An 18172-nucleotide genomic window follows, 5' to 3' on the forward strand; every position below is an offset into this window, starting at 1 on the left:
ACCCGGGAGGCAGAGGTTGCAGTGGGCCGGGATCGCGCCACTGCACACTTCAGCCTGGGCGACAGAGTGAGACTTCGTCTCAGAAAAAAAAAAAAAAAAAATCAAAAAACCTTCACAAAATTTTAAATGCTTAGTCTCAGGACACCATCTCTTGGAAATTTGTGATGAAGCACAGTATCCCCAATAATTAACACAGTGCTTAGAAACAGTGGAACTACAAATCTTTAAAATGATTTAAAAGCATATTTGTCTGATAAAGGACTGCTGGCTAGCCCTCCTATGATCCATAGCTTCGCAGTCCCCAAACAAGAAGCTGTGATTCAATACGCAGTAGCAAATTCAGGGTGACAACGAGATACTCGCGACCTAGCCCGTGATTTCCTTTTCTTTGTTAGTTTTCAATTCCTTCGGGATTACAGGGAGGCGCTCCGGCCTCCTCCCTTAGAGACTGTCGCATTTCCGCCGCTAGGCCGGAAAGCACCACCGTCCTCCCGCAGGCCGCAGAGGGCTAGGCCCAGCTCCGGCCCCGCGCGTCACCGGAAGTGAGGTGGCGGAAGTAGTGTAACCAGTTGGGAGCCAGCCGGCAGGACGCTGTGAGTTGGCGTGCTAGTGGGATGGCAGATGAGGAAGAAGATCCCACGGTGAGTGACCGTCTCTGTCCAAAACCTGTCTTTTCTTCACTCCTTCGGGCTCAGTAGCGGAGGCAGAGTTCAGGATCGGGTCTGCTTGCCTTAGTGAATTCAGCGGACAGAGTTCGGGGACTTCACGCCCTAAGGATTGATCATTTTAGAAAGTGGGGAAGGACATGAAGGAAGAGTAGGTTTTGTGACCCCTTTCCCCTTGATTTTGGTCTGTATTTGCCAGACACTGAAACACGTACAGAATCATCAGAGGTCAAAACTAACATCTATTAGCGCGCACTATGAACCAACAGTTCAATTGTTAACAAAACTGTACTTACTGTGAAGTAATGGGAAAAGAATGCATTGAAAGTCAGACAGCCTGGATTTCAAAATTTCCTTTCTCTCTGAGCAAGTTATTTAACTTTGAACGTCAGTTTTCTTTTTATAAAATAGGGTTACGGGCTTACTTAAGGAATGTTTTTAGCACTGTATAAGCAAATGTATAGGAAATATTAGTTTTGCTTACTACAAAGTCTACAAAGGTAGACTTTGATTCAGTATCAACTGTTTAACAGTAACAGTAGCAATAGGCCACCTTAGTTGTTTAAAAATAAAACTTATGGTCATTGGAACTCTTACAAGTAGAAGCAGTAGGATTATTAGTTAGGAACATTGTAGAAGCCATTTTTGCATGAGTTGGAAGTTGGACTAGATACATAGGCTCCTTCAATGCTAAGGTTTCGTGGGGTTTTTTTTTGCTGCTTCCTTTGGCTTTCTGGCCTATCTGTTGAAAAGGAAAAAAAAATGTCATTATTAAAATATCAAATGCAAGGCAATTATTTGACATTTCTATATATACATTTTAACTTCTAGTTTGAGGAAGAAAATGAAGAAATTGGAGGAGGTGCAGAAGGTGGACAGGGTAAAAGAAAGAGACTTTTTTCTAAAGAATGTAAGTAGTATTTGACAATGATTTTGTTATAGATGATGAAAACTTTTGGACATGTCCTTTCAAAGTAGCTTTATTGCTTTGAATGTTTCCCTGTAGGGATAATATTCTCAGACTAGCCTATCAAATTCTGTTTAACTTTTGAATCAGATAGTACCAATCCTAACCCCAATTGTGTGTGTGTGTGTGTATAAATTGCTTTTTTTTTTTTTTTTTTGAGACGGAGTCTCGCTCTGTCGCCCAGGCTGGAGTGCAGTGGCGCAATCTCTGCTCACTGCAAGCTCCGCCTCCCGGGTTCATGCCATTCTTCTGCCTCAGCCTCCTGAGTAGCTGGGACTACTGGCGCCGGCCACCACGCCCACCTAATTTTTTTTTGTATTTTTATTTTGCTTTATTTTATTTAATTTTTTTAGTATTTATTGATCATTCTTGGGTGTTTCCCAGAGAGGGGGATTTGGCAGGGTCATAGGACAATAGTGGAGAGAAGGTCAGCAGATAAACATGTGAACAAAGGTCTCTGGTTTTCCTAGGCAGAGGACCCTGCGGCCTTCCGCAGTGTTTTGTGTCCCTGGGTACTTGAGATTAGGGAGTGGTGATGACTCTTAACGAGCATGCTGCCTTCAAGCATCTGTTTAACAAAGCACATCTTGCACCGCCCTTAATCCATTTAACCCTCAGTTGACACAGCACATGTTTTAGAGAGCATGGGGTTGGGGGTAAGGTTATAGATTAATAGCATCCCAAAGCAGAAGAATTTTTCTTAGTACAGAACAAAATGGAGTCTCCTATGTCTACTTCTTTCTACACAGATACAGTAACAATCTGCTCTCTCTTTTCCCCGCATTTCCCCGTTTTCTATTCGACAAAACTGCCATCGTCATCATGGCCCGTTCTCAATGAGCTGTTGGGTACACCTCCCAGACAGGGTGGCGGCAGGGCAGAGGGTCTCCTCACTTCCCAGACATGGCGGTGGGGCAGAGGGGGCCCCCCCGCACCCCCCAGACGTGGCGGCCGGGCAGAGGCGCCCCCCCCACCCCCACCCCCCAGACGTGGCAGCTGCCGGGCGGGGGCGGGGGCGTCCCCCACCTCCCAGACGGGGCCGCTGCCGGGCGGAGGGGCTCCTCACTTCCCAGACGCGGGCGGCCTGGCGGAGGCGCTCCTCAGTTCCCAGACGGGGTCGTGGCCGGGCAGAGGCGCTCCTCACCTCCCAGACGGGGTGGCGGCCGGGCAGAGGCGCTCCTCACATCCCAGACTGGGCGGCCGGGCAGAGGGGCTCCTCACATCCCAGATGATGGGTGGCCAGGCAGAGACGCTCCTCAATTCCTAGACGGGGTGGCAGCCGGGCAGAGGCTGCAATCTCAGCACTTTGGGAGGCCAAGGCAGGCAGCTGGGAGGTTGTAGCGAGCAGAGATCACACCACTGCACTCCAGCCTGGGCAGCATTGAGCACTGAGTGAGCGAGACTCCGTCTGGAATCACGGCACCTCGGGAGGCCGAGGCGGGCAGATCACTCGAGGTCAGGAGCTGGAGACCAGCCCGGCCAACACGGCGAAACCCCGTCTCCACCAAAAAATACAAAAACCAGTCAGGCGTGGTGGCGCACGCCTGCAGTCAGGCAGGGAGGCTGCAACGATCCCAGATCGTGGCAGTACAGTCCAGCCTCGGCAACAGAGGGAGACGGTGGAAAGCGGGAGACGCAGACGAGGGGGAGGGGGAGGGAGAGCTTTTTTTGTATTTTTTGTAGAGATGGGGTTTCACTGTGTTAGCCAGGATGATCTCCTGACCTTGTGATCCGCCTGCCTCGGCCTCCCAAAGTGCTGGGATTACAGGCGTGAGCCACCGCACCCGGCCTATAAATTGCTTTTTAAGTGAGCAAATGTAATTAGTGTTTTAATTTAGGGCAGAAGAACATACCTCCATTAGTTTTCCTCTTGCCTTTACAGCAGTAGAGAGGCTTCTTTGACTGTAAGCCACAGGTAATAATGGATCCTGCAACAGGTGTTGAGGGAGAGTAGCAAGTGAGTTGGGGCTTGGGCTTTGGACTGAGGCCCTGAACAAAGTAAGAAGGTGGTGAACAGCTGGGTGCAGTGGCTCACGTCTGTAATCCCAGCACTTTGGGAGACTGAGGCGGGTGGATCACTGGAGGTCTGGAGTTCGAGACCAGCCTGGCCAACATGATGAAACCCCGTCCCTACTAAAAATACAAAAATTAACCAGACGTGCTCGCTTGAACCCAGGTGGCAGAAGTGGCAGTGAGCCAAGATTGTGCCACTGCACTCTAGCCTGGGTGACACAGCAAGACTCTGTCTCAAAAAAAAAAAAAAAAAAAGTGGTGAATCGTGTAAGGCATTATAGTGACATGGAGGCTAGATGCAGTGGCTCACGCCTGTAATCCCAGCACTTCGGGAGGTCAAGGCAGGCGGAGTGCTTGAGCCCAGGAGGTCAAGACCAGCCTGGGCAACATAGTGAAACCCTCTCTCTACAAAAAATACAAAAATTAGCAGGGCATGGTGGCATGCCCCTGTAGTTCCAGCTACTCTGGAGGCTGAGGTGAGAGGATGGCTTGAGCCCAGGAGGTGGAGGTTGCAGTGAGCCCAGATTGCACCACTGCACTCCAGCCTTGGTGACGAAACCAGACCCTGTGTCCAAAATAAATAAACGAATAAAATAAACAATAACATGGAGATTATAATGTATTGATTCTCCATCCTACCCCCTCAGTAGACGGTTTTGACCCTTTTTGGCAACACGAGGAAGGGAGAGCTGCTGCTAATACTGATGATCCAGGCCAAGCCCTGGAACACAGCATGAAAATGTGCTCTCCATCTCCCAGTCCCGGGTCCTTTATGTAAAGTTATATCTAAGTATTGAGAGATGAGGCCACACAGATTTATGAATATGATTTATTTAGGCTGGGTTATATGTGAGCAGTTCCCAAATGCCCTTGAAACTACAGGGTCAGTATATATATATATATTTTCTTTTTGAGACAGAGTCTCACTGTTGTCAGTCTGGAGTGTAATGGCGCAATCTTGGCTCACTGCAGCCTCTGCCTCCTGGGCTCAAGCGACTCTCCTGCTTCAGCCTCCTGAGTAGCTGGGACTACAGGCACATGCCACCACGCCTAGCTAATTTTGGTATTGTTAGTAGAGACAGGGTTTCATCATGTTGGCCAGGATGGTCTTGATCTCTTGACCTCGTGATCCGCCGTCTCAGCCTCCCAAAGTGCTGGGATTACAAGCATGAACCACTGTGCCCAGCTTCAGGGTCAGTGTATCTTTTTTAAGAAAAATTATTTTCTTAATTTTTATTTATTTTCTTAGAGACAGGGTCTCACTCTTCTATCACTGGGGCTGTAGTACAGTGGCATGATCATAGCTCACTGCAACCTTTTACTCTTGGTGTCAAGTGATCCTCCCACCTCAGCCTCCTGAATAGCTGGGACTATAGGTGCACGCCACCATGCCCAGCTAATTTTTTTTTTTTCTGAGATGGAGCCTTGCTCTGTCACCCAGGCTGGAGTGCAGTGGCGTGATCTCGGCTCACTGCAACCTCCACCTCCCAGGTTTAAGCAATTCTCCTGCCTCAGCCTCCCAAGTAGCTGGGATTACAGGTGTGTGCGACCATGCCTGGCTAATTTTTTGTATTTTTAGTAGAAACGGGTTTCACCATGTTAGCCAGGCTGGTGTTGAACTCCTGACCTCAGGTGATCCACCCCACTCGGCCTCCCAAAGTGCTGGAATTACAGGCGTGAGCCACCGTGCCTGGCCACACCCAACTAATTTTTGTATTTTCAGTAAAGACAAGTTTCACCATGTTGGCCAGACTGGTCTCAAACTCCTAGGCTCAAGTGATCCTCCTGCCTCATCCTCCCAAAGTGCTAGGATTACAGGCATGAGCCGCCAGACACTGTTTTATTTTTTAAACATCCAAATCCTTTTCCATATTTCGTTTCCTCACTAATGCTGACCATTTCTTATTTCATTTCTCTGATGCTCCTTATACCATTATGTGGTTTTTACTTATTAGGTCAGCATAAGAAGGGGATCCTTGTACCAGAGCATCCCAGAGTGATGTTCAGTCGGTTGTTAGCAAAGACCTTTGTTCCACTGAGATTACTTTGTGATGACAGGAATTTGGAATCTTCAGGCTTCTCCTTATCTTACCTGAATATTCATAGAAGTTACTGACGAAAGATCTATTCTCCTGAACCTTTAAAAAAAAAATTTGGGGGGGACTGGGTACAGTGGCTCATGCCTGTAATCCCAGCACTTTGGGAGGCCAAGGTGGGAGGATCACTTGAGGTCAGGAGTTCAAGACCAGCCTGGCCAACATGGCGAAACCCCGTCTCTAATAAAAATACAAAAATTAGCTCGGCGTGGTGGTGCATGCCTATAATTCCACTACTCAAGGCCGGGCACGGTGGCTCATGCCTATAATCCCAGCACTTTGGGAGGCTGAGATGGGCGGATCATGAGGTCAGAAGATGCAGACCAGCCTGGCCAACATGTTGAAAACCCATCTCTACTAAAAATACAAAAATTAGCTGGGCGTGGTGGCCCGCACCTGTAGTCCCAGCTACTTGAGAGGCAGAGGCAGGAGAATCTCCTGAACCCGGGAGGCAGAGGTTGCAGTGAGCCGAGATCACACCACTGAACTCCAGCCTGGTGACAGAGAGAGACTCCATCTCAAAAAATAAAAATAAAAAAAGCGTCAAGGTTTTGAAAGATGAAAAAGTCGAGGAACTATCGGATTAGAGGGAACTAAGGAGGCATGACAACTAAATAGTACGGGAACCTGAAACAGAAAAAGGACATTGGTGGAAAAACTTGTAAAATCTGAATGAAGTCTGTACCTGTACCGATGTTAATTTCTTAGCTTTGATGACTCCCTATGGTTGTATAACATGTTAACATAAGGGGAAGCTGGATATAGGGCATATGGGAACCCTGTACTATTTTTGCAACTCAGCTGTAAATCTAAAATTATCTTTTTTTTAAAAAGGCAAAAAAAAGTACAGAATCCAAAACAGAACGATAGGAACTATTGGCTCCTGTGTTTGTTTTTTTACTCCTGTTTCTGGACCTAAAGACTCTTGCCAGTGTAAAACCCTAGGGATATGTCTATCTCAGGCTGGTTTCCAAGTCACCCTTTTCTTTTGTAGGCCTGGTCTACTTTCTTCTCTTTGTACTTCTACTAGTTTTTACTTCTTCTAGATAGAGGAATTATTCTTAATTTACTCATTTCTTCCTTTAGAAGTATTCTATGAGTATCTTTTTTTAAAAAAAAATTAGATACAATAAATTGTGCAAGTCTTAAGTGAACAGCTTGCTGAATTTTATGTATGCTATACAGTCGGCTCTCTATATCATGGGTTCTGCATCCATGGATTCAACCAACCTCAGATGGAAAATATTCAGAAAAAGAAACTGCGCCTCTATTGAATATGTATAGACTTTTTTCCTTGTCACTATTCCCTAAACAGTATAGTATAACAACTATTTACATAGTATTTACATTGTATTAGGTATTGTAAGTAACCTAGAGATGATTTAAAATATAATAGGATGTGTTTAGCTTATATGCAAACACTATGCCATTTTATATCTGGGATTTGAGCATCTGCAGATTTTGGTACCCACGGGAGGTCCTGGAACCAAGCTCCCAGGGATACTAAGGGACAACTGTATACACGTGCACACACACACACTCACACACTTGTAATCACTAAGATCAAGATACAGAACACTTCCAGCATTTGACAGCATTTCCTACCATTTACATATACCCCTTTGATAATCTGATAAAAGTTATAATTATTCCCAGAAAAATGCCCGTGTACAGATAATGTATAAAATTTTTCCGTATGATTTCAGGGTAGTCTCAAGGACTTCTTTTTTTATTTTTTGAGGCAGAGTCTCCCTCTTTCGCCCAGGTTGGAATGCATTGGCATGATCTCAGCTCTCCGCAACCTCTGCCTCCTGGGTTCAAGCTATTCTCCTGCCTCAGCCTCCCAAATAGCTGGGATTACAGGTGCACGCCACCACGCCCCCCTAATTTTTGTATTTTTAGTAGAGACGGGGTTTCACCATGTTGGTCAGGCTGGTCTCAAACTCCCAACCTCAGGTGATCTGCCCACCTTGGCCTCCCAAAGTGCTGGAATTATAGGTGTGAACCACCGCGCTGGCCTTCAAGGACTTCTTAAAGCTTGTCTCTGGATTGGGAGTTTATAGGCGATAGGATAAGAACCTGTGTGGATCTCAGCTCAGTGTGGTGGCTCACACCTGTAATCCTAGCACTTTGGGAGGCCAAGGCAGGAGGATTACTTGAGTCCAGGAGTTCGAGACCAGCCTGGGCAACAAGGTGGGACCCTGTCTCTATATAAAAATAAAAATAAATAAGTAGTTAGAAACCAGTTCAAAAACAGCCTAGGCAACATAGCAAGACCCCCGTCTCTAGAAAAAATTTTAAATGGCTGGGTGTGGTAGCTTAGGCCTGTAATCCCAATAATTTGGGAGGCCAGGGCAGGCAGATCACTTGAGGCCAGGAATTCAAGACTATCTGGGCAACGTGGCAAAACCCTGACTCTACTAAAAAATACAAAAAAAATTAGCTGGGTGTGGTAGCACATGGCTGTAATCCCAGCTACTTGGAGGCTAAAGCTTGAGAATCTCTTGAATCCGGGAGGTGGAGGTTGCAGTGAGCTGAGATCGTGCCATTGCACTCCACCCTGGGTGACACAGTGACACTTCTGTTTCAAAAAAAACCCACATATTAGCTAGGCATAGTGGCGTGTGTCTGTAGTCTCAGCTGCTCACGTGAGCCAGGGAGGTTGAGGCTGCAGCAAGCTGTACTGTAATACCACTCCAGCCTGGGCGACGAGCCAAGACTGTCTCAAAAAAGGAGAGCAAAGAAAAGAATTCACATGGATCCTGTCTGCCCTAAACTACAACTACCAACAAGTGCGATGCTGTTGTGGGTATGAGTAAAGACCCGAACCAGATCAGCTGGGTTCAAACTCAGGTTCCATCTCTTACTAGCTTTGTGACCTTGGGTAAATCAGTTACTGCAGTGCTTTAATTTTCTCATCTATAGAATGGGGATAATCAATAGTTTCTACCTTAAAGGATCATTGTGAGGATTAAATGAGTTATATATGTAAAGGACTTAAGACAGTACCTGGCATATAATAAGGGCTATATATGTTTTATCTTTTGGCAGTTATTTTTATTTCTCTGTATTAGACTTCTCTCTTATTATTTTTGAGACACAGTCTCTCTTATTATTATTATTATTTTTGAGACACAGTCTCCCTCTGTCACCCAGGCTGGAGTGCGGTGGCGCATTCTCAGCTCACTGCAACCTCTGCCTCCTGAATTCAAGTGATTCTCATGCCTCAGCCTCCCGAGTAGCTGGGATTATAGGCATGTGCCAACATCCCCAGCTGACTTTTGTGTTTTTTTTTTTTTTTTTTTTTTTTTTTTTAGTAGAAACGGGTTTTCACCTTGTTGGCCAGGCTGATTTGCCAGAGTTTCCTACTTAAAGGTGTTCTGCTGGGGGCAGGGGCTGGTAAGTAGATGCTAGAGATTAGGAAAAGACTGTTTACCTTAGGGTTCAGTAGGTGGGAAGAAGGAAGAGTTTGGCTGGAGGCTACGTGGGAACAGTTGGTCATCAGACTGTTCTTAAACCTTTTACACCAGAATCCATACTTGGAGATAACAAATACGATGTAAATATGTTTTCATACCAATATTATCTATAACTTGGTTCATTTCTAGTTTATTTTTTTAAAGTATCAAATTGTTAAATCTGTAAAAGTAAACAAAAGTGATTGTTCTTTTACAGTGCGATGTATGATGTATGGCTTTGGGGATGACCAGAATCCTTATACTGAGTCAGTGGATATTCTTGAAGATCTTGTCATAGAGTTTATCACTGAAATGGTAAGATTCTTTCCTAACTGGTCTTAGTTAATTGAAGAATAGATTTGAAATATTAAACTTTAGGTAAGACTAGAACTTATGGCATCCCTTTGAAATAAGCTATCCATTTGAGTGCTTGTTTGCAGAAGTTATTGGTTACTATTTATCATTGAGGATGGAGGTTATACATATATATTCTATCCCCCCTTCTTCCTTTTTTTTTTTTTTTTTTTTTTTTGAGATGGAGTTTCGTTCTTGTTACCCAGACTGGAGTGCAATGGCGCGATCTTGGCTCACTGCAACCTCCGTCTCCCGGGTTCAAGGGATTCTCCTGCCTCAGCCTCTGAGGAGCTGGGATTACAGGCATGCATCACCACACCCAGCTAATTTTGTATTTTTAGTAGAGACAGGGTTTCTCCATGTTGGTCAGGCTGGTCTCAAACTCCCAACCTCAGGTGATCCGCCAGCCTCGGCCTCCCAAAGTGCTGGGATTACAAGCGTGAGCCAACGCGCCCAGCCTCTTGCATTTTTTATAAGGACATAATTATAAAATCCTTGAATAAAATAAAAATATTACCCATAATACCATTATCCAACATAGGTTTTTTTTTTCCCCTCCTTTTCCAGTATTTAAAGATATGCAATTTTTTGTGTGTGTGTGTCTCTGTGTGTGACAGGATCTCACTCTGTTGCCCAGGCTGGAGTGCAGTGGCATGATCATTGCTCACTGCAGCTGAGACCTTCCGGGCTCAAGTGGTCCTCCCACCTCAGCCTCCCAAATACCTGGGACTACAGGCACATGCCACCATGCTCTGCTGATTTTTGAATTTTTTGTAGAGACGGGGTCTCACTATGTTGCCCAGGTTGGTCTTGAACTCCTGGGTTCAAGCAATCTACCCCCTCAGCCTCCGAAAGTGCTGGGATTACAGGCATGAGCCACTGTGTCTGGCTCAATGCCGTATTATTAAGTATTTAGCTTCTATTTTTTAATCATTAGAAATAATGCTATGATAGGTCTTTGATTTTGCACAGGTGAGTATATAATGACGGGATGAGATAGAGTTATTTGATTTTTAGAAAACCCACCAATATTTATTGGGTATTAAAATGGAGGACACAAAGCATAAATGAAATGGGTGGGTACACAAAATTATAAAATTATTTTATATAAATGAAGACAAAATCTACATATATCAAAAAACAAAAAAGGAACAATAAAGTTGACAGCTTTTATGTCCTTAAGATTTTTTTTAAAGTGCCTGTGAAGCATAAAGGAGAACATTGCTTAATAATCCAGTAGAAAATTAGACAAAGGACATAAGTAGAAAGATAATTCACAAATGAATAGCCATAATAATTATAATAAGAGAAAATCTTCTACCTCACTTGCAATTAATAAATGCAAATTAAAACAGTAAAATATTAGATTTAAAAAAGTTAAATGTAATATGTTTCTTTGTAATAGACTCACAAGGCAATGTCAATTGGAAGACAAGGTCGAGTACAAGTTGAAGATATCGTCTTCTTGATTCGAAAGGACCCAAGGAAGTTTGCCAGGGTTAAAGACTTGCTTACTATGAATGAAGAATTGAAACGAGCTAGAAAAGCATTTGATGAAGCAAATTATGGATCTTGACACTTTTTGTAGTTTCCGAAAATTACCATCTGGGGAAACCATATATAATAATTGTATATTTTCTAAAGTAAGATTCTGATATCTAGCCATGTAAATGAAAGATGGAGAAACACAAAGTTTTCAGCCTTTATTTTTATGCCTTTGATTTTAGAGTGATATTGGTGCATGTAATTGCCTGCCTTTATATTACCATACTTGAATTACTGGGTTTTAATGACCACACATAAGTCAAAGTACCTTGCAAACCATGCCGTTGTTCTGACTTTTGACTATTTAAAGGATAAAGTAGTATTTAATGTGTTAGGTATGTTTATGCCCTTGTAAGCTATACTGTAGCTTTTTTTTTTTTTTTTTTTTTTTTTTGAGACGGAGTCTCACTATGTTGGCAGGGTGGAGTGCAGTGGCGTGATCTTGGCTCACTGCAGGCTCCACCTCCTGGGTTCAAGTGATTCTCCTTCCTCAGCCTCTCGAGTAGCTGGGAAGTACAGGTGCCTGCCACCACGCCTGGCTAACTTTTTGTATTTTTAATAGTGACGGGGTTTCACCATGGTAGCCAGGATGGTTTTGATCTCTTGACCTCGTGATCCACCTGCCTCGGCCTCCCAAAGTGCTGGGATTACAGGTGTGAGCCACCACGCCTGGCCTACTATAGCTGTTTAATATGTGAAATCTAAATGGCATTTTTGACTTGACAGCTCAGACTTGTACTTCATGTATTCAGAAGTTTTTAGACAATAATTAGTTTATTGTCTAGTTCATTATTAAAGATAATGAACTAGGCCGGGCGTGGTGGCTCACACCTGTAATCCCAGCACTTTGGGAGGCTGAGGCGGGCAGATCACTTGACGCCAGGAGTTCCAGACCAGTCTGGCCAACATGGCAAAACCTCACCTCTACTAAAAATTAAAAAATTAGCCAGGCATGGAGGCATGCGCCTGTAATCCCAGCTACTTGGGAGGCTGAGGCAGAAGAATTGCTTGAACCCAGGAGGCAGAGATTGCAGTGAGCCGAGATGGCGCCACTGCACTCCAGCCTGGGCAATAGAGTGTGACTCTCTCAAAAAAACAAAGATAATGAACTGGTTTGCATTTCTTTTAAAGAGATGATAGAGGAAAATATAGTTTTTTGTAAGAATGTTTATCTCTCTTAAAAGATAATGTTTTAATTTTCTTCAGATAACAAGTTATTATTATTTTTTAAGAAAGCAAGTTTCACGGGCCGGGCGCGGTGGCTCACGCCTGTAATCCCAGCACTTTGGGAGGCCAAGGCGGGCGGATCACGAGGTCAGGAGATTGAAACCATCCTGGCTAACATGGTGAAACCCCGTCTCTACTAAAAATACAAAAAATTAGCCGGGCGCGGTGGCAGGCGCCTGTAGTCCCAGCTACTTGGGAGGCTGAGGCAGGAGAATGGCGTAAACCTGGGAGGCGGAGCTTGCAGTGAGCCGAGATCGCATCACTGCACTCCAGCCTGGGCGACAGAGCGAGACTCCGTCTCAAAAAAAAAAAAGCAAGTTTCACATGAATAATGCTGTGTTGGAAGGCTTTTTGATTTAAAATCTTTTCGGATTTATAACATCCTGTTAAGTTTTAGGAGAACCCGTTTTCCCAGATCAGATTCAAGCTTCTAAAAATAAATGCTTTCAGTAGCAGGAATGGCATTGCTTAAAAAGCTGATGGCAGGGTAAGCATTTGGGTTAGTGTTTTATTAACATATTTGTAAGTACTTGTTCATTGTGGAAATGTGTCCTTGACTAAAACCATATGTGGCTATGGAAACCATGTTTGTAGTTCTGAATACACAGGTTTTGTGTGTATTTACTCTATGTATTAAATTATTATTGCCCTTAGTTTAAAGTAAGGATTACAATTGGATTTAAGTAGATCACTGAATGTTATTTTTATGAAACTTAACTTTTTGTATGCTGCTTATAAACATGATCTATAAATCAGTGCTTGGGAAAATTTTACTTTCTTAATCTACTGATACAGGAATAAAATATGAACAATTAAACAGGTTGATCCTTGAATCTGACTGATTTGTGACTTTTTTTCCTCCCAGAATATTATGCCCATTACTGGTAATATGATAATTCTTGCTGCTTAGTCTAGCTGAAATTTTTTTTTTATTTCAGTGAGTATCTGGGTGAATCTTTTCATTTAAAAAAGCAGGACTGGGCACCATGGCCCATGCCTATAATCCCAGCACTTTGGGAGGCCTAGGCAGGAGGATCTCTTGAGCCCAGGAGTTGGAGACCAGTCTGGGCAACATAGAGAGACCCCATCTCAACTAAAAATCAAGGCCAGGCACAGTGCCTCACACCTGTAATCCCAGCACTTTGGGAGGCCAAGGCAGGTGGATCACTTGAGGTCAGGAGTTCCAGACCAGCCTGGCCAACATGGTGAAACCCTGTCTCTACTAAAAATACAAAAAAATTAGCCAGGCGTGGTGGCATGCCTGTAGTCCCAGCTGCTTGGGAGGCTGAGGCGAGAGGATTGCTTGAGCCCAGGAGTTGGAGACCAGCCTAGGCAAGCCCCATCTCTGTAAAAAAAAAAAAAAGAGCCAGGCACAGTGGTTTCCGCTTGTGGTCCTAGCTACTCAGGAGGTGAGGTGGGAGAATCACTTGAGCCTGGGAGGTCAAGGCTTAGTAAACTGCTCACTCTGTCACCCAGGCTGGAGTGCAGTGGCACAATCACTGCTCACTGCCTCGACCTCCTGTGCTCAAATAATCCTCCCACCTCAGCCTCCCGAGTAGCTGGGACTACAGGCATGCCTGGCTAGAGAACCTATTTCACTGTGTTGCCCAGACTGAGTGGGGCTTTGCGTTGACTATTTTAGGTTGCAAGTGACATAACTTAACTCAATACTATTAATAGCATAAACAAGGAATTTATTGGCTTACCTAACCGACACATGGGAAAGGGGATGGAGCTGAATTTAGGGTTGACTGGATCTAAGTACTTGAGAAGCAAGACTCTGTCTCTCTGTCTTTTATCCTAATTTTGGTTTTATTCTAAGAGTGGCAAATGAACGATGGCCAGCAGTTCTGGGGTTCCCTCCTTACAACTCCAAATTGAAGAAGCTGCTTTACTTCATAATAGAGAAAATTCCAAGCAAAGATTATGAGGATCCGAGCTCTGCTTATTTTCTTCCTGGACCAGTCACTAGGGCCAGGAAGAAGTTGTACTGTAGCCCGGATCTCATGCCCCACTTCTGGTAGAAAAGAGCTTGGAATGGGATTGGGATACTAGATACTGCTATTAGCAAAAAGGGGAAAGAGGCTCGGCAGGCTGACTTGATGCATGAGCTTACTTATTAACTTCAAATTCTGGTAGTAAGGTGGCATGGCTGTCTTCCAGTATTTAGAGCTGCACTGTGTAAATGGTAGCCACTAGCCACATATGGCTGTTTACATTTTAAAATGAAAAATTCAGCTGGGTGCGGTAGCTCACGCCTGTAATCCCAGCTTTTTAGGAGGCCAAGACAGGCAGATCACTTGAGGTCAGAAGTTCAAGACCAGCCTGGCCAACATGATGAAACACCATCTCTACCAAAAATACAAAAATTAGCCGGGTGTGGTGGTACGTGCCTGTAATCCCAGCTACTCGGGTGGCTGAGGCAGGAGAATTGCTTGAACCCAGGAGGCAGAGGCTGCAGTGATCCGAGATCGTACCACTGCACTCCAGACTGGGCAACAGAGTGAGACTCTGTCTCAAAAAATAAAATATTTAAAAAATGATAATAAAATGAAAAATTCACTTCCTTAGTTGCGTTTGCTATATTTCAAGTGCTCAAAAGCCTTATGGTAAGTGGGTACAGCATTGGACAGTGCTGATATGGAACACTGCCATCATCACAGAAAATTCTTTTGGACAGTGCTGATCTGGAGTATATATAGGTGCTCTCTCCTAAATTAATTCACTTTTTTTTTAAACTTCCTATGGAAAATCTCAAGTATACACAATAATAGTGTAACTAGCCCCCAGCTTCAACAAGTAACCAACTTTTTGCCAATTTGTCCTATCCCCCTACCTTTAAATAATTTTCTTGTTTTTAATTTTGGACCTTGGTTTTAGAACCCTTACCTTTTTTAAGGTAGGGGGGCAGTATTATTTTAAAGCAAATCTGGCTGGGTGCGATGGCTCATGCCTATAATCCCAAAACTTTGGGAGGCCAAGGCGAATGGATCACCTGAGGTCAGGAGTTCAAGACCAGCCTGGCCAACACAGTGAAACCCTGTCTCTAATAAAAATACAAAAATTAGCTGGGCATAGTCGCGGGAGCCTGTAATCCCAACTATTTGAGAGTCAGGCAAAAGAATCCCTTGAACTCGGGTGGTAGAGGTTGCAGTGAGCCAAGATCGTGCCGTTGCACTCCAGCCTGGGCAACAAGAGTGAGACTCCATCTCAAAAAAATAAAAAATAAAAACAAAAGCAAATCCCAGACATCCTTGTATCATTTCATCTATAAATGCTTCAGTACATATCTTTTTTTTTTTTTTTTGTGACATAGTCTCACTCTGTCACCCAGGCTGGAGTGCAGTGGCGCGATCTTGGCTCACTGCAACCTCCACCTCCTGGGTTCATGCGATTCTCCTGCCTCAGCCTCCCGAGTAGCTGGGATTACAGGCATCTGCTACCATGCCCAGCTAATTTTTGTATTTTTAGTAGAGATGGGGTTTCACCATGTTGGCTAGGCTCGTCTTGAATTCCTGACCTCAAGTGATCCACCTGCCTCAGCCTCCCAAAGTGCTGGGATTACAGGTATGAGCCAATGTGCCTGAGCTTCAGTACATATTTCTAACAAAGTTTAAAAAGCCCACATATTATTACCATATCCTATCAAAAATTAACACTAATTCCTCAATATTCCATCTAATACACAATTCCTGTTAATTTTTTTATTTTTTTGAAATAGGGTCTTGCTCTGTTGCCCAGGCTAGAGTGCAGTGGCATGATCATGACTTACTACAGCCTTTGCCTCCTGGGTTCAAGCAGTCCTCCCACCTTAACCTCCCAAGTGGCTAGGACTACAGGTGTGCAGCACCACAACTGGGTAATTTTTAAAATTTTTTTGTAGAGAGACAGGTCTCACTATGTTGCCCAGGCTGGTCTTGAACTCCTGGGTTAAAGCAATCCTCCTGCCTTAGTCCTGCCAAAGTACTGGAATGATTGCAGGCGTGAGCCACAGTGCCTGATGCCAAATCCCGGTTTAAATCTTGCTGATTTGTCTCAACATATCTTTTTTGAGTGTGTGTATTAATTTCAATTGTTACTGTAACAAATTACAGCTCATTTAGTGACTTAACACACATTTATTATTTAACTAGTTCTCTAGGTAAGAAGTTTGACCCTAGCTCGGATCACGAGGTCAGGAGATCGAGACCATCCTGGCTAACACAGTGAAACCCCATCTGTACTAAAAAAATACAAAAAATTAGCCTGGCATGGTGGTGGGCACATGTAGTCCCAGCTACTCGGGAGGCTGAGGCAGGAGAATGGCGTGAACCCAGGAGGCAGAGCTTGCAGTGAGCCGAGATTGCGCCACTGCACTCCAGCCTGGGCAACAGAGTGAGACTCCACCTCAAAAAAAAAAAAAAAAAAAAGTTTAACCCTAGCCTTACTGTGCTAAAATCAAGGTGCTGACACAGTTGTGTTCCTTTCTGGATGTTCTAGAAACACCTGTTTGCTTGCCTTTTACAACTTGTAAAGGCTACATTTCTTGGCTCATGTTACCCTTCTCCAAAGCTAGCAATGTTGCATCTCCCTGGCCTGTGACTCCAGCTGGTAAGGATTCTCTGTGATATTGGACCCACCTGGATAACCCAGAATACTCTCCCCATTTCAAGGTTCTTAAGTTAATCATGGAAGCAAAATCTCTTTTTACCATGTCAAGTAACATATTCTCAGGTCCTGGGAATTAGGATGTGGACTTTTTTTTTTTTTGAGATGGGGTCTCGCTTTGTGACCCAGGCTGGAGTGATCATAGCTCACTGCAGCCTCCAACTCCTGTCAAGCAATCCTCCTGCCTCAGCCTACAGAGTAGCTAGGGCTATAGGCAACACACCACTATGCCTAGCTAAAGGAAGTAGACATCTGTGAGGGGTTATTATTCTGCTTCCCACAGTGTCTTTGAAGTAGGATCTAAACAAGGTGTCACCCATTGCATTTGTTTGGTATGTCTAAATTTCTTTTAATCTATAGTAATTCCCTCCAAGCTTTGTGGCTTTTTGTTGTTGTTGTTGTTGTTGTTAGAGACAGGGTCTTGCTCTGTCACTCAGGCTGGAGTGCAGTGGCAGGATCATAGCTCACTGCAGCCTTGAACTCTTGGGTTCGTCATCCTCATGCCTCAGCCTCCCAAGTAGTTAAGACTACACTGCACCTGGCTAATTTTTTTCTTAATTTTGTAGAGATGAAGTCTCACTATGTTGCCCAGGCTAGCCTTGAACTCCTGTCCTCAAGCCATTCTCCTGCCTCAGATTCCCAAAGTTCTGGGATTATAGGCATGAGCCACGGTGCCCAGCCTCCAATTTTACTGAAGCACTCTCTCTTTTTTTTTTGAGACCGAGTCTCAGTCTGTTGCCCAGGCTGGAGTGCAGTGGCGTGATCTTGGCTCACCACAACCTCCACCTCCCAGGTTCAAACAATTCTCCTGCCTCAGCCTCCTGAGTAGCAGGGATCACAGGCAGGTGCCACCATACCCAACTAATTTTTGTACTTTTTTAGTAGAGACAGGGGTTTCGCCATGTTGGCCAGGCTGGTCTCAAACTCCTGACCTCAGGTGATCCGCCTGCCTCAGCCTCCCAGTGCTGGGATTACAGGCGTGAGCCACCATGCCCGGCCGGAATTGGTGTTCTTGAGTAAAAACTGTAATAGTGTAAGTGTAGAAATTTTAAAGTGGAGGAAAGAGCTCACTTGGCCTGTCATCAGTGGAGAAAGGAGCTGCCTGGAGAGTCATCTGGCCATTTTCCAAGAGACTTTGGGAGGCTGCATTACTTGAATGAGTATACTATAGTCCAGAGCCAGAGTTTGATTTGCAGCATT

The 18172-nt window shown here is 44.4% G+C and overlaps 1 protein-coding gene across 1 annotated transcript; it reads left to right on the plus strand.

Annotated features, from left to right (window-relative positions):
* Positions 1-488: 488 nt before the first annotated feature.
* Positions 489-13158, plus strand: TAF13 (TATA-box binding protein associated factor 13). Its single transcript, XM_019036555.4, has 4 exons — positions 489-641; positions 1497-1575; positions 9417-9514; positions 10959-13158. The coding sequence occupies exons 1-4, from the start codon at positions 615-617 to the stop codon at positions 11127-11129; spliced, it is 375 nt and encodes a 124-aa protein (XP_018892100.1). The 5' UTR covers positions 489-614; the 3' UTR covers positions 11130-13158.
* The last annotated feature ends 5014 nt before the right edge of the window (positions 13159-18172 follow it).

This window comes from Gorilla gorilla, chromosome 1 (genome assembly GCF_029281585.2).
Source record: "Gorilla gorilla gorilla isolate KB3781 chromosome 1, NHGRI_mGorGor1-v2.1_pri, whole genome shotgun sequence".
In the NCBI taxonomy this organism is placed as follows: Eukaryota; Metazoa; Chordata; class Mammalia; order Primates; family Hominidae; genus Gorilla; species Gorilla gorilla.